The following is a 17,498-nucleotide window of genomic DNA, read 5'->3' on the forward strand; positions in this document are numbered from 1 at the left end:
AAGGCCACGAGCTAATCCACGGGGAACAGGACCCAGCCCATGGTGCTGAGCGGGGAGACCTCCCTGGGGCAGGGCGCCCCGGCCAAGCCCTCGCAGCCACTCTGGAGGCGAGGGGCTGCTCCCACACACTAAGGTTCGTGCTAAACCACGCCGCCGACAGCCCTCCCTCATGGCCGGTCTAGGTGTCAAAGGCTTCCCAAGGCTGTGGCCACGATGCCACAGCATGAAGCCAGCAGAGAGCTCAGTGGTTTTTAGGTAGGTAACTACGTTCTCCACAATCTTGCCCACCGAGAAAGACTCCATGGAGGTTTCCACCAGTTCTTATTCCTATGGACAATTTAAAGATTAAAAACAACAGCCTGGAGACACTCCCTCCGCCCCATTGGGAAGGACACGAGCTCAATAGCCACATGCATGCTTTAATTTTAAATTAATAAGCCAAGCCACCTCAGCCCCAGCAGTGAGCATCATCCAGGAGCAAGGCACACAGGAGCCTTGCTTCCCCACTCCAAAGCAAGCTCAAGTGCAGAAACTGGAAAACGGAACACTTGATTATTGCCTATTTCTTGCAAAGCCCAAGATAGGAGTCGGGCAGAGAGGGGCACACCGAGCAGGCATGGCACACCACTGGCGACCGTAAAGAAATGCTGGAGAGAGACTCACCCTGGGACCTGCGCAGCCACTTTAATGGATGTGGTGTCCCCTCTCCACAAAAAGTCCTTTGATGAACCGAAAGCTCTCTGACAATGCCTGCAGATTGTATTAACAAAACTTTTCACACAGATTCAAGAATTTACAAAAAAAAACCCCAAACCACAAAACAAATCCCCCACACAGCACACACACTTGTTCCTTGAAACTGATATACCCACATTGAAAACCAGTGGCCAGCAAAAAGACCTGCTGCAATCTGGAAGCGAATCCTTTTGAAGAGATTAAAACAAAAGCTTTTCTTAGCCTCCTTCCCCCCTCAACGGGAGAGCTGTAGTTGTCCCTGCAGCAGGCAGCCTCCCTTTCCCTCTTCCCTTCAGGCAGAAGAGTTACAAATGCTGGAGTTTAACAGCGTCTTTTTAAAGGACTTTTTAAGGACTTTCTCAGCCCTTTGGGGTGTCCTCCCCCAGCCTGAACTTCTGCAGTTGAAGAAGCCCCTGACACTCTCTAATCTGAAATGTATGCACAGCATACGCTTACTGAAAAAGCCATCCTTCAGGGAAGGCTTGTTTAAACTATTTCAGCACAGCAAAACAGTGTTTGTTACATTAAAATAGCTAAGTGGAAAAGTGGCTAAACTTTTTTTTCTTTTTTTTTAAATCTTGGCTGGCTACATTGCTACAGTTTTGTTTGGAATTGCAAAGCTAAATTAACAGACAGTTATTTTCTAACCAGACGACACAGGATGCACGAGAAATTTGGAATACGTAATGTATCACCACAAAAATAACTGGAAAGGATGACACAAAACACAGTATGTTTTTTTCAGTCTCCAGTTTAGGGAGAAAACAGCTTTTTGTGTGGACCTGAGTTCTTGGAACAGTTTAAGCTTATGCCAAGAAAAACATGTTGCATATATGAGTTAAAAGTAAACAGAATCAGACAAACAGAAATGCAGTTATGTTTATCCTATTAGCAGTCTTATAATACCATAGTCAAAAATAATACCTGTCGGTTGTACCTCAAAATGTAGAGTGGCAACTTCTGAAAGTAAATGTCGGGAAGTGACGCTTAAGTGTGTATGAATTGGAAAAAGATTGCTTTTTCTCACTGTATCAAAATGAGCCAGGTAGCTCCTCATGCTGCATTACAAATAATAGTTGCACTGATGCTTATATTTATTACTAAACACACATGTAATTTAAAAATTCCTCAAATAGCCCAATGGTTTGCTCACACACTATTTCTACAATACAGTAACCTATGCATCTCATATTTCACTTTGAAATATCACAATACTTGTTTTTTTTTTCAACACAGTATCAGGAAAAGCTACATTCATAAAATGGGGAGCATTTTCTAATTTAGATCAGGACTAATCATAGTTATTGTGCTAACTAATAAGTCCTCTAGTTCAAATGTAACAAAATCTTAAGTATTGACGCATATTTAAATGCCTACTCAGCACCCATAGATGTGCGAGGAGGCAACAACTCTCCAATATCTTTGACTTTGTCCATGCAAAGAAATTGTGGTTTCACATCAGTGCTTTGATCTGTTTTCTCTCAGACTGTGATAGCAGAAACTTTACAATAAACATATTCTTAGCTATAAATGAAATAAAAAGTACAAGTTCAAGTCAGAAATCTATTTCCTCTGGTGTTACTGTATATTTGTCAGTGTGACATAGCACATTTGAAACCCATAATCATAAAACAAAAATTTACAGCCAAGGTTTAGGGTCTACATCTGTTTCTCTGGTTTTTGTACTGCAATTACCCACTGGACAATTCAGAAAGCAGCACTATGAATCATGTACTGCACACATGGTAGTGCTGGTCACTTTTTTGTTAGTACAAGAGGCTGAGGATGCCATAATGTGTTTCACTGAGAGAGAGCGAGAGAGAGAGCATTAACTAGAATTAGGATGAGTGCACCAGGCTCTCTAATAAAAATTACTTTACTAGAAGCAACAGAGCACTTCTGAAACATTACAGGCATATTTATAGCATGGAAAAATTAAGAAGTGCATGCAGAAATTCTCCCCAACTAAGTACCTTGGGGGAAGCAGACTTTTTTCTCTTTTGCATGCATTTTACTATTAATCAAATGTAGCACTCTCTTGAAACAGTTTTGACAGTAGAGTAAATGGTTACTAGTGAATGATGTGTGTATTTAAGCAGTGAAAGCAGAGACAAAGTGATGTTTTCTTCTACTCCCTAGGCAAGAGCTGACACTAAGCTTGCTGCCTCAGCTTTGATACTCACAGATTCCTTTGTGTCAGTTGCTGGGAGAATCACTGGCAGTTCACTAACCCTGCCTCACACACAGGGGCTTTGATTTTTACCTCTTCATTGACGATAGATGTTAATATGAAACAGTACTTGCCTGCCTTGGCAGTGTTTTTTTTCCTCCCTCCCCCCCCAACTGCTGATACAAATCTGAAAAATCTGAAAATCTGAATTCTCCCTTCACTACTTGTAGTTTTTAGTGTTGAAGGATATTTTCTTCATGTCTTGAGCACATGAATGATGTCAAAAATTATGGGAAAGAAAATCACTAGGTCACAAGAGAATGGCTGAATATTTAAAACTCTAAGGTAGTCCTAGGAAATGGGTATCAATTATGAGCAAGAATTGCCCTGAAGAAAGTAAAACAGTAAAATTACTGGCATGAAATGGCACAAATGACATGGAAAAAATATGAAATACAGTAAAATTAAGCAAAAAAGGGGTTTCTTCAGTCTGGTATATACTACTATGCACAGCTTGCAATGACTGAAACAGGAATTTGCACTAAGAGGAAGAATTATTTCAGGCCTGAAATATAACAGCAATTGGCGAAAGACAATTCAGTGCAGAACAGTATTTTATTTTAGATGAGAAAAGCAGAGTTAGTCATCTCCAGACCCAGAACACAGACATGCAACCAGTTTGCGAATCACTAACAGATAAAGGCTTTTTGTCTGTTTTAATCAGTGGATTTGTATTTGTAAAGATGCCTTTAAAGCTGATTGCTTAACTTAAAGGCTATAGAAATAATTAATCTCTACAAACTTGATCATACAACCATGTTTCTTAGAATCCATACAATCCTTTGGCCTGGAGCCAGGGGAGAACTGCCCTACATGATAAAACTGGTAGTGTACCTGGCTCAGCAATCCATTTCTAAAAATGACTGCTACTAGGTCTTTCTAAGGAAAATACAGGAATCTCTAGTGACTGGTGAAGTATAACTCACCAATAGGTCCCCTAATAGCCTATTCTCTAACAGCAAATCACTTAAGCATTAAAGCATGAGATTTAATATCCCTTCCAAATTTTTTTTTTTTTTGTAATAGCCCTGATATTCTAAATACTCCTATATAGCCAGTGTCTTTTTGGATTGTGATAAATTCATAGCTCTGTGACACAGAAGTAGATAGTAAGTTATTAGGCTTTGAGATAAAGAAGGATAACTTTTAAAAAACAGACAAACAAACAAAAAAACACTGTAAAACTCATCCACGTTGCAAGTAAAGGAGAGAGACCAAACTGCACCTTTTTGAGGCCCCAAAAGCTGATGCCTGCAGGCTCCTGAAAGGTTGGCAAAGAGGCAATGACATCACATGCATGAAGAGGGAACGACATGCATTTTTGAAGGATATAAAAAGAAAAGAACATTATTAGATTAAACACTGGCTATATTCTGAATCTACACTTGCTGTTTATGAGGATCCTGCAGTGCAAACACCACTGCTAGATGGTTGCCAGAAAAAAAAAAGTGATGAAAAAAAGGATTGCTTCATTTTGTTTTGTTTTTAAATGACTAGAAACTTCTGTTTCAAGGTTTAGCCAAGAAAGAGATTTTTACTGTTAGCTTATAAATCCCTCAAAACATAGAATTATAATGGAAATGCTGAGGTAACTGGAGTTCCTGGCATGGCACTGACACATTGCATTATATAATCCAGGGAGAATGAAGATTGGGACATCTATAAAATCTAAGCAGAATCAAGATGTATGAAAGAGCAGAAGAGCAAGTAGAAATACTGAATGTTAAACTGCAGAGAATACTACTACTAACAATAAAGTTTCCTATATTCTGAATATGCTTTTGGTTGGCTGAAGGTGAAAGAGCGCAGAGCTCCATTAAAACTAAAACAGAGATTCACAAAGGTTGTTCAAGTAACTACTTTCTTTCTGCCTTTTTTAAGGAGGTAGAAAAAAGAAAGTTACCTAACAAAAAGATAGAATTTCCTGATGTTCTGATATCCTGAAAGGTGTCTCAGAATGTATAAATAAATAATCCAAGAACATGCAGAATGAATGGGAGCTCCCATTTATAGTTCTATAGGCATCTTAAATAGTCATCTTAGCACCCCAGCTGTAACCAGAATCAGCATATAAATTGGGACAAGAGTACTTCTTCTACAGGTTCACTAATTGCAGCTTAAACTCTTGATGAAAAGTTAGCCCTGCTGGCTTTCTTCCAGAAAAAGACCAAAGTTACTAAGCAGTGACTGGAATTCCAGCTCAATACATACATATATATCCTAACAAAGACTAACTTTACCCAAGCCCTATTTCATTTAAGTCAGATTTGAGCAGCTTTTAAGGCTTGTGCTCCTGCACTGCACAAGGACAACAATATAGAGGAATGGCAGAGGCCTGAGATGGCTGAAACACACTTGAGTGGAGCTCCAGCCACATAAAGCCCAGTGCAGGTGGGACTGGATTATGCCACAAATGCAAACTGCAATATATCCACACTCAGCAGCTTGACACATGTATTAATGACAATCCAGTTCCCACTTACCTAGTTCCCAAACCTGCATCAAACACTGAAAGAACAGCCCAGTATCCTATCTTTGGTATCTTAGAAAGAAGAATGAAGGGGTGATTGGAAAATGTGTTGGTATAGCTACCTGGCTAGCAGGGGTAATGACAGCAATGACAATGTGGTGACATCGCCTGAAATCTGCTGGTTATGATGATCATCATGCCAACACCTCCACTCTGCCTGTTGCCCTAATGCACTGTACTTTCATACCTTTGTTTCTGTCATGCAGATGTGCTTTCTGTTTGGGAACAGCCTGTGTAAATTTTTGCTGTAAATGAGGTAGAATTACCCAGAAACTGTGTAAATATAAAAATATTATATATAAAATATAAATATATACCTATATATTTAGCAAATCGATATCTGGTCTCATTTTTAGAACATGTGCCATCAAGGATGTGGGAATTAACTGAGGGCACATGTCCTCTGAGGGACACTGTTATCACTGTAACTTTTTTGATGTAGCCTGAAAAGTAAACTTTACTAACGGGGTCAGTGTTACAAGCATACAGGCTATTATAGTGCAAGTACTGTTGAGCAGGGAAGGGATTCTGTATATTCCTTTTATACTACAGTAACTGGGCTGTGACAGGTAACACTCTTTCAAAAAGGAACAACTGCTTCCTCACCCTATATTGTTATACCATTGTAACATTCAAATATAGATGAGATCTCAGGAAAAGTCAGGCTGGGCTGGACCTCACTTGCATTCAGAACAAGCAATGGCACCATCAATGACATCCAGTCTGAAATGTTCCAAGATGTTTCCTGGTTTTCAAATTCTACTAGAATATACTTATCAAATTGTTCTTTGGTGCATTCCTCAAATTCTACTTCACTTGTGCAATTTAAGCCAACAAAGAAAAACATGTATGGTCTCAAGCTGCTTCATTAAGCTAGTCCCACATGATTAAATAGATCTGCAAATTCCCATACCATTAGATTGTAAGACTCCCATATTGAACCACAGAAGGGATTGAATGTCCACACATATTATGTCCATGTTCAGGGAATCACAACTGACACACATGCTTCAATCAAAGACAACTTACAGAGCTGGGGTGTAGTTAGATATTGTGGTGGTGAACCGCATACTGCCCCAGGCTTCGTGCAGTATCATGGATTTCTTGCCCTTTTGGGACCTTTAGTCCAAATATAGCAGTGGACATGCAAGCTGGTCTCTAAGCATGTGATGGTCCCTCAGCATATCAGGCTTGACAGTTCTATAAAACTATCAAACTAGTTTTGCATAAACTAGACCAAAAACTCTTCATTTGGGTATCTTGACCCTTCTTCTGACTGAAAAGTTCTCCACAGACCTTGTCATCACACTGAAAGAAACCACTTCTTTCAATCCAATCACAGTTTTGAGCAAGCATCCTCAAGAACAGGCTTCTCATTCATGAGACACTGATCTTCCATGCATTGTTATCAGACTATTAGAAAAACAGACTTACTCGACTTCATATGGAGACATAGGAAGAAGAATGTGTGTTCTGTCCTTTGCCAAATGGCTTTGAGATCTCACCCTTATTGCAACCATCCATTCTATCTTGGGCATGAAATATGCCAAAGAGTACACCAAAAGACAGGGTTGTGGCCAAGCTCTTTCAAGGAATTATCAAGACTGTTGGATGGGTAAAGTAAGCCTGAATCTAGAGAAGCTTTGGTTACAAGAAATGCATGTGCACATTCTTAATCCTGAGAAATGTGCTGTAATTCTCCTTAAAAAGTACAGCAAGTTCTTATCCCCAGTCAGATCTTAAACAACAAGTTGGTGCATATATACTAATTAAAACCTTAAAAAAATTAAAGGTCCACCTGTTGGAGTCTTAAATTTGCCTGAAAATTGCTAGGTTTTAAATTTAATTTTATTTTTTAGACTTACTAAGAGCAGAAGGGCACACCACTGATACTAAAGCCTATACTGCTAGCTGAACAATGCAGGAACATTATGTCACTCAGAGGTAGAACTTCACAAGCATGCAAGGGAGGCTAAGAGCTTTGCCAACACAAATTACCAGACAGAACCTCACTGGAAAAAATGAGGCACTAAGATCTAAGTGAAGTGTAAAACTTACTGAGACTTGAATGACATGTTGACAGATACCACTCCACTCACTTGCTTCCTATCAGAGCCCAACAGCCAAAGCAGAGATTCCTAAGCAGTGTTTTTACAGGCTAGGTTTAGTCTTTCCCTCATCTTATCAGTAGCCTTCAAAGGGACTGTGGGTGGATCTCCTCCAGGGGGGAAAAAAAAAGAAAAACATAAAAAATAAAACAACAAAAAACCCCTCAGAAGTGCCACCTCTTCCATACAAATATATTGGCACAACCACAGAGACTTTGCTTGAACTGAGAAAACACACCTGGCTCTTCTAAAGGAGAAATTAAAGAATTCATGCTTCAGCCCTCAAGCCTTGAGTGGCCTTAGAGAAGAGGAATAGCTAAGGAGAGAGTCTAATCAGGATGCAGGGAAAAATCAATACTCGCTTCTTGAAATGCCTTAGGCAGGAAGGAACAGTTTAAGGTTGAGACATTTTTCTGCTCTTTGCACAAGAAAATGTGCTGAACACTGAACAGGTGAGAACACAAAGGTAGGAGAAGGCTTTCAGGAAGACTAAAAGCAATCCAAAACATGCTATACCCTAAAGTTCTTTGGGAAATCTTATCTTTTAAAAGCTTCCTAGTTTTGCTGCATGAGAGAGCTTTCTATACACAACTAAAAGTTGTCCAAAGTAACATTTTCAGGGATAAAAGCACACCATTGTACTGTTATTTTCTTACTTTGGTGTGGAATACGATTATTTAAGACTCAGTGGGAGAGTATGAAAGGAGCAGGAGTGTAATTCCAGTTCAGGAAAAACTCCAATAACTGACAACAACTAAGAAACACAAGATAGATGCATTGTATTGTAGGGGTGAGTCCCATTGGCTGGAAACCCTGACTCTCCCAGCAGGACTCAGTTACATAGCAACTCCTGAGGGCAAATTAACCCTTTCCCAGTTAACATACCTGGAATGATTTAAGAGACCTTTTCCTTCTCCTGCTACAGAATAATTTCATAGGTTTGCAAAAATGGTTTTGAAAAAAATGAGTGCTACCAGGTTAAAAGCAAAGCTATCTGACTCACCACAGGATACTGATGGTACAATGAACAGAGGATGCAGGGAGTTCACATCGGTCTAAATGATATTTTATATCATCAGGTTTTGTGACATATGTAAAACACAAAATGTATTTCTCACCAAAAAGTTCATGCTTTGTCTGTGGGGACCCTATCCAGACTGTATTTATCAAGTTCCAATGGTCTTTCTCACCCAAATTCTGCCCACTCATTGACTTCTGTCTACATAATTACCGAAGAATTAAAGAGTCCTCAGCTGGCATAGATAGCACTTAATTAATCTAAAAGATAATTTTTCACCATCAGAGAATGTGTTACTTTCATTCAGAATTGTACAGGTTGATTATTGTAAACTCTGAAATAACTCCTGCAAATCTTATAATACTAGTTGGTTTTCCCCTAATAGTCCTTTCTAATTACTGACATCAAGTAATTTGATGAATTTGGGAATCTCTATTTATTTCATCACAGCAATTTCCCTATTTTGTTTTTAGAACTGCATTACACTTTGTTGTGTACATATCAAATGTAAGCACAAATACTAGATACCATTAGCATAGGACTATTCATGTTCTTCTTGTTATCAGAAATAACAATCAAATCTAAAAAAAATCAATATCTAAGACAAGGATCCTAAAGTTCTCTATTTTTAAAATGTTAGAATTCAGCTACAGTATTTTCTCCCTTGTAAGAGAGCTGGATGGTCCCTGGGGACCAGGAAGGGCACATGTCCTCACTCAGGGTGTCCCTGGTGTGGTCACACTTCAGTGCTTTGAGCCACAGCTGCACACTGTTAGGAAAAAGGAGCTACTAAGTTTCCAGAGGAGGAAATAAGAGATCAGGCTGATGTGACATTACACTTACTTTTGACTGTCTTCTGGTCACAGTAAGTGAGGTCTGTGTATTTTCACTTTTCTTTTTTTTTTTACAGGCAGAATTGGACTCATGGTAGAACGGGCATTAAACAATGCTTGCAGGAAAGGCAGGCACCAGTGCCACTGCCCCAGTTCAGAAAAACAGGGTAAGACTATAACTTTCCTTTGCTCTGGAAGACCCAAGGACAGTCTCACCTGAAGGTTAGAGGAGAAAAGCCTTGAACCAGGTCATCTTCTGCACCTCTTCCCCCATCCACCATTCTCACACACAGCAGGTTCTGCAACACACAACTCCCACCAACATCTCTTCATGAAGTAAAATCACTGCTCAGCAGCAGCTCCTCAGTTCCCATTCAGACCAGTCAGAAGAAACCATAGTCTTGTTAAAAGTTTCTTTTGTTCTTAGTTGCTTTAATAAAACAGGTAACCTTTGTGTGTTACTGAAAGGACTGTCTACATGGTTAAGATATGCCTTGCTTTTATAAACATTTCACATTCTAAAAGTTCATCTGCATTTTCTTTCTATGGTTCTCATACATCACTTGCAAATCCAGATGGGATAGAAAGATATAATTTAAAATTCTATTTCATTTGGCTTCCTGTATTGTATCTTGAAAACTCATCTTGAATTACTTAGCTGCTGACTTTCACAAAACTAGGAGTACCAATATAGTGGGTGCAAGATTAGTACAAACAGAGCTACTTCAGAAATATTTTGTGATCTGAAAATTAATTAGGAAGAATCAATTTAATTTATTATTATGGAGTTTTTAAAGAAGTTCATATTTTGCTATCATTATTCACCTAAAACTATCACTGACGCCACTGGAAATGTAGCCTTTAAAAGGGTAAAACCTGAAGGACCAAGTTCAACATGTTCTGTTGAAAGTACCTTGTTATGTTCTGTTGAAAGTACCTTTTCATATAAATGCCAACACAGACCTATCAAATATTTGTGTTCTTCATTAAACTAATGCCTCCCTGCACCATAAACAAGATGGTGCAAAATATAGGTGTATTCCCATGTCCTCCTACTAAGGTAGGTGATATCAAACTAAATTTACAACCATATCATTATATCAATCTCCAGTATTACTGCATCAGTACTATAACCATAATTAACTAGCTGCAGGTCAAATTTCTAATAAATCATTAGAAATTAAATGTATAATTTGTCAAAACCACATGTCTTCGTAAATTGATTATTCAGAATTTAGAAGCTTTTTAATTAGGAAGAAATTTATGCAATACCATGTGTAATAATTACGAATCAGCTCTTCTGTGATATTTTTGTACATCAGCAAAAATTAAAACATTGGAAAACATTACCAGGTCATTGCAATATTTCAATGTCAAAAGAAACACATAGTTTAAATGTAGAGGTTAAAGATATTTTCCCGTATCTTTTACGTCTTATATAGCTTTATGATCTCAGAACTGGAATCATTAACCAAATACAAAATCAATGAGAAGAAGATCTAATCTGACCATTTTCAAGTGCAGAGTCACTAAAAATGATTTATGCCACTGTAACACTTTTTTTCCATGGTTCTGTAGTTTTACTAAACAGCACATATTCTAAGTCAAGCTTCCATTTTATGGTACGCTAAACAATATTTTGCCTTTCTCATCCCCTCCAGCTAAAATTCTGAAAGAGTTTAAAACTTTTAAACATCAGCTTTGTAACAAGCGTCAAGATGATGGGAACGACCCTGGCTGCCAAACAGAAAACTAGAGAAAAAGAAAGTTAAGTGATATTCGTTCACGGCGCACAAGAAGCAAAAATTATACTCCAGCTCCCCCGCTCTCCCCTCCCATGCTTTCACCACAGGCCTATTCAAACTCTGCACCCCCACAAGGGCTCTGGATACTTCTATCAACATTTCATAGGAGAAGATTTTTTTTGACAGAGAACACAAAAGCTGCTTTGTGTGAAGTCTGGACACTTTTTTTCTACCTAATAAAAACATGAATAGAAGTGGGACCTCAGCAAGCATATGGCAGAAAGTCTGGACTAACTGAAAAAAAGGGGCCTAGAAGAGTTTGCTCTCTGTCATTCCCCACCGTGTTTACTGGTGTATGTATATGGTGTAAATAAGGAGTATGCAGAGCAGCCCATAATGGAACATTGTTTATGTGCACGTCCTGGCAAATGCATATACAGCATGGAGGCTATTTCCAAGCAGAACATAAACACAAAAGGGGAGTGATGACAAACAAGTAATCCAAGGCAAGAAAAATGTTATTCCATATACAAACCAAACAAACTAAAGTGGTTTCTCCCCTGCTAGGATTCAACTGGCAGATCTCAGCTGCACACACTATGTAGCTGTTAAAGAAATGAGAGACATTCCAGGCTAACTGGTTGGCTTTCTTTTTCTTAAGAGACCTTATTATGCTCTCAATATTAAAAAGAAAAACACAGTTAATATTTTATTTTACTCTCTTGCAAAAACACAACAAAACAAAACAGCCCTTTCTTTCAGCCTGAATAGGAGCTGGGGAGATAGAGCTGATGCCAAGAAAACACCGTAAGGAATTAAGTCACAGCTTTTGTATTTCAAGTTCCCACTGAAAGATAGAGATGGTTCTTTCTTCTGCAGGTCCCTCTCACAAACCTATTACATGGATTTAGCAAGTGACACCAGTGTGACAATAACTTAGAGGTTTCATGCTCCTGGCAGAATTTTTTTTCTTATAATCCTTACTCATATAAAGAAAGAGGGTTTAGAAAATCCAAGTCCCTGCAATTTCAAGATAGCAAACCAGGGGGATGAACCTTTTTTTTGTGTGCTTACTTCTGGAGAACAGAGTCTCATGCTTTGACAGCTGCTATGTAAATAAATGGCTGTAATTTTATTCCTTTAAAATTAATTTCAAACACCCAGCTAAAGGAGGAAGGAAAGATGACAAGTAGGAAAACAGACAGTAGAGTGAACTGAGAGTGAACAACAAGAACCACAAAAAGTCAACTGATAAAGCAGAGTTTTTAAAATAATTAATAGGCATTTTTAGGATATTAGACACTAGAAGCTAGCAGCTTTAGTAGGAGACCACAGGAGGTCCAGAATAAAAATACTTTGTGATGTCCTACACAGAAATGCAGAGCCAGCCTGTGGTTTTAGCCTATTTTAAGACACTCAGAGTGCACCTCACTTTCTCCAAAGCTCTAGGTATAGACCCAAAAAATTGAAATACAAGTGCTGAACTGGGGTCTTCACCTATAAGTAAGATTTCTGCAAGTCTGTCAAATCTGGATGCAAATGTCCCATGTTCTGCCTATATGAACTCTTGAACCTTGGGTGCATTACTCATTGGGAAGTGATAGAGCCTGGGCTGGGAATACTGATAGCACCTTTACAATACATAGACAGTCCTTTATGGAATCACATTATTCTTTGATTTTCATTTTTTCATGTGTCACTTCCATTATACAAGACCAAATGAACCCTCACAAAGCCTCTCACTGGTGACTGGTTTGATATTAATATTTTTCAATTAAAATTACACTTTAGAATCCAAAGGAGGCTTATTAATTTTTTTTTTTTTTAATTACCTCTAAATGTACACCTACCTCATCCCAACATGACCTTCCACACACCCACTGCTTGGTTTTCTCTTCAGCTGCTTGCAGACTTGTACAGAGCCTTCACTGTGCTTCACAAAACAACACATTTCTCATAATTACTCTTGGCTGCATGGACCACTTACAGCACGGTGACAGGGAGGGTGCACACCAATGCCAAGTACAAGCTCCCATGCTCTTTCCTCATTACAGAAGGTATTTCTTGTGGCTGAATACCTTCTGCATATTAGGGCTGTTGGCTGTATGAAGGGAAGATTTTTGTGATGTGTGCCACACTGGGCAACCGTACTGCAAAGAAGAGGATCTGTGATGGCTGTTGCAAAGCTGAGTCACAGTGGGTGCTCTAAAGATTTTAAACAAAAAAGGTTTTAGCAATACTCCACATCTTACCACTTAATATTAAAGAAAGGTACTAACCTATGGGAAGAATCTTAAAAAATGTTGCCCGTGTATAAAATTCATCGTGAGATTTAAAGAATCTTTTTTATTCTCTTCATCTAAGTTTCACCGGTCAAGTGCAAACCATTCAGTTTTCATCTGACAAGTTTTCAGCTTTAAGGACTCAGAAGAATGGCCTACAAACATGACCAGACTGGCATGTTGAAAGGCTAGGAAACTGAGGGATAAGGAAGAAGTACTCTAAATTACTAGCACTAAACCTTTTAATTTGTATGTCAGCATTAAGACTTAGCTTACATTTGCGGCTGACAAAACTGAGTAATTCAGACATGCTAAAGTGAATTCAGGACCTGCAAAAGAAGAAACAAAGGTATTGAAAAGGTACTGTGAAAACACTCTGAGACCAGCTTTGTGTTCCTTACTAACTGTTGCCCAAGCTATGCAATCTTATACGTTGTTGTTTACTAGACAACTACATAAAAACTAGTATTCTTTATATACTCTTCCCATCTCCCCTTTAAATTAAAATTGAGTTGTTATTTTAACCCTACTCAAGTATGTAATATAGTGATGATTGTAAATCTTTATGATCACAAAATCCCTTTGATTTATCCCTCAATTTACTGACTTTAACAAACATAATCCTAAAAAACAATACAGAGGAAGATCTTACAGGCCTTCAAATGATTGAGAGGGAGCAGGGAATGACTACATAAGTAAAGCTACAGCTTCAGGGCTCAAGACTTTCCCTTTGGGAGGCTTTCTGAATGCTGCTAATAAGGTCCTGCCTGTGGAACCAGAACAATATCTTCATAAAAAAAAAAGACCTTCAGTGTGGGAAGATACAATTTTCCAGAAAATTTTTAATAAAAAGCTAATAGATGTGGGACCTGAATCTAACAACAGACATAAGTATGTCTAAATACATAGGAAAACATGAATATTATTAAAGGTGGCCAGTCAATCCTGTCTACCCCCCACCTCTAGATCTTTAGTCATGAACATGAGGATGTTCAAAGCTTATGTGAAGATACCAGACTCAGTTCTCCACTATTAGTGACCATATGGCAACAGCCAGTAAAACACACAAAAATAATTATTTCCTTTTCTGCTCAGTATTCCACGCTGTGATAGGCAGAAGAAAATACATAGATATTTATGTCTGCAAAGCAAAGCAAAGCATACTTGCCTTGTCTATCAGCCTTGGCCTTAGCCAAGATGCAGTCACCACCCTGCATCACAACTGACCCTCTGAAGATTCTTAGAATCTGTATTAAACCAACATTTTAGCCCTAACTCTCCCATATGAATTCCAGAGGGTCTATGCACAGGCATGACAATTCCTTTTGTCTGTACCTACACTCATAAATACAATGGACCGGGGCTCATTTCCAGCCCTGAGGTTCAGCTTGTATTTCAAGCATCGCCCACTCCATTACAGCAGTGGCTTGGGGATAACTACAGAGATAGTTCCTTGCTCAGCTGCCCCCGATCCACACCTGGCACATTTGGGGAGAAGAGGCCTGCATGCTACCTGTCAGTATGGACAACTCACAGGACATGACCTCAGCCCATGCCCTGACCCTGTTTGTTTTTCTGATAGCATTTGAACCCCTGCAATTCACTCTATCCACCAACATGGGCAGGAACTAAGCAAGTCTAAGAGCTTCCTATGGCTTTTGCTGATTCTCAGGACAGTTCACCACACTCTAGAGGAGAAAGAGCCCATGTGAGTAGGTGTGAGACTTCAAACCCATGAGAAGTTTCCTGAAAACAAGAACTGGAACAGCCACTGTCTTTTCAAGCATCATTGCTAGCAGAGGGCTGGAGTCCTTCCATGAGTGCTCTTTGCTGTCTCTGGAGCTGCGTGGTTTGGGGAAGAGCTGCCTCCACTTGGCTAGCAACACTTATGCAACATTTTTATATGCTCACTGGATCCACACAAGAAATCTGATCAACTACCTTCAGGAGCCACCCAAAAACTTTGGAAGCTTCCAGCTGGCTCGCTTGTTTGCCCATCTTGGGTTCTCACATATCTTATATAACATTCCCTTATTAAAAAATACAGAATTTTTATGGGTTTTGTACTGCCTAATATTTAATCATATATATACAAAAAGTTAGTGCCTTCAGTGACATCACCCTCCTCCTGAGCTGAGACATGGAGAGCTATCTGATGAAAGAGTGAAAAGAGTTTTTTATATTTTTCTCTCCTGCATGTATCATCCAAATGGGCTTGGCTTACATAGGAGTGATGTAATGCCTCTTTTGAAGACATACTTAAAGGGTCGAAAAGTAGGAAAATATAACTTGGACGCACCAACAGGACAGTTTATCACATGGGAATTCTGGTCACCTGTTTGGAGTTTAACTGCAATGACAGCATGTCTCTTAGTGCTGGCACAGGCACATGAAACTAGAGGTCACTTATATTTCATTAGTACAACAAAGCATTTACTAGTTTCTTATTAGTGAGAAGAAAAAGTGCCATCCTGGTTAGTAAAGATAGCTAAGCTTCCCCTAACTCTAAAATTTGGTGTTGAGACAACTCAGATGCCTAAGCTTATCACACCAGCAACAAATTCACTTCTGGGAGGAACCTACCCTATCTTCTCTCATTAGTTTGATCCCAATTCTGTCTATTTTTTGGCTAGTCATCATAGCCATCATTATCCTTGCCCTGATCTAGCTAAAAGAACTTTGGCCAAAAAGGCAATCATTTAATGTGCCTAGTAGGCTCTCCATACCCACCCAGAATGTCTACTGTCAACATGGAGACCGGACTGCTTCCAGGGTGAAGGTGTTGGTCACCTAGTTAAGATGCCAGGAGGGAAGGGATAAACTCCTTGGCAGGTGTAATGAAGGCCAATCTCTCAGCCAAGGAGCCAAGGCCAGCCAGTCCTTGCCCTGTACCCCCCAGGGACAAGGCAGGCTACAGTACCACACAATAGACTGGCATAGAGCTGAGCACTATGGCCAAGGGACAGAATCCTTTCAGTGATCCCACCCAAAAGCAGAAACCACTGGAAAGCCAACTGCAGTGCACACCTGCTAGTCAGAGAGGAAGAAGCTGGCATGAAACATGACTGTGTAACTTTGTGTAAAGGGGACTTTTAACAGCAAAATCTCCAGACCTTAATCTGTCAGAAGCACAGTGCTACTGCAGCTTCCTTATCTTCAGCAGGGTTTGTTCATGTTCAGCACCTTAAAATGAGACCACCTCTTAGTTAACAGGGCTGACAGCAAATACTTTATCACTAAATAGAACCAGTTAAAATCAGACAGTATTGGAGGTCGACAATCTAGGCTTAAACACCCTCCTGAGCTAATCATGATGCTCCTAGGGCAAAAACTATGAAAGAAATATGACACTTAAGCACAAAATTGACATATTTTGCAGAAGAATAGACAGAGTTATTGAGCAGAATGGTTTTTTAAGCATTTCTGTGAACTCAATTCTGATCTCAAAATATATATAATCTGTTGGGTTTACATGACATTTCCATTGTTGATAAACTATGTTCAAATATATCAGGCAGAGGATAGCCTACTTGTTTAAAGTTCTAATTGTCAATTTTAATGGATGGATAGTAACAAAATTTGCAATCCTGTGTTAGGGAAAAAGAGCCTAGACAGAATTATATAAGCAAAAAAAAATATATAAAGCATTTTCCATAACTATTTATGTTTTAAATTCATGCCTTCAAAGCCAACTGCATGCCACTGGAGTGAAGGATTTAACAGTTGTGGGTTTCTGTTGTTGTTTTTAAGAGTTAGGGATACTGAGATTGCTCAGTCTATAGAGAAGTCAGTGTAGTTGGAAAAGTGAGTGAACAAACATCTTTACTGCTACAGCAAACAAAACCTGATACTGATTTTTTTTATCCATAATGTAGACGTCACAAAAAGCTACATAGATGTAAACCCACTGGAAACAATAGTTACTCTGAATTGTTGCTGGTCTAATATAGCAGAATTTGACCTGACACGAAGGCAGAAGAACAGCTTTGCAACTGCATTTATACAAGAAAATAGTAA

At 39.0% G+C, this 17,498-nt stretch overlaps 1 protein-coding gene and 1 long non-coding RNA gene across 10 annotated transcripts in view; one reads left to right on the plus strand and one right to left on the minus strand.

Moving 5' to 3' along the window:
- Positions 1–17,498, minus strand: part of RARB (retinoic acid receptor beta) — a 320,444-nt gene that overhangs the window by 92,178 nt on the left and 210,768 nt on the right. For 6 of the 8 annotated variants that reach the window (XM_068206791.1, XM_068206747.1, XM_068206774.1 and 3 more), the window contains one exon: positions 664–750. The exons of the other annotated variants lie outside the window; for them this stretch is intronic. In XM_068206791.1, the coding sequence (XP_068062892.1) occupies positions 664–750 (87 nt within the window). The remainder of the gene's footprint in view (positions 1–663; positions 751–17,498) is intronic. 8 annotated transcript variants of the gene reach the window in all.
- Positions 568–15,817, plus strand: LOC137483624 (uncharacterized). Of its 2 annotated transcripts, none has more exons than XR_011004573.1 (3): positions 568–1,465; positions 9,532–9,702; positions 11,116–15,817. It is a non-coding gene; the product is annotated as an uncharacterized lncRNA (long non-coding RNA). The 2 variants fall into 2 exon arrangements; XR_011004572.1 differs by lacking the exon at positions 568–1,465 and adding an exon at positions 5,820–8,055.

The sequence above is a fragment of the Anomalospiza imberbis genome, chromosome 1 (genome assembly GCF_031753505.1).
Source record: "Anomalospiza imberbis isolate Cuckoo-Finch-1a 21T00152 chromosome 1, ASM3175350v1, whole genome shotgun sequence".
Taxonomy (NCBI): domain Eukaryota; kingdom Metazoa; phylum Chordata; class Aves; order Passeriformes; family Viduidae; genus Anomalospiza; species Anomalospiza imberbis.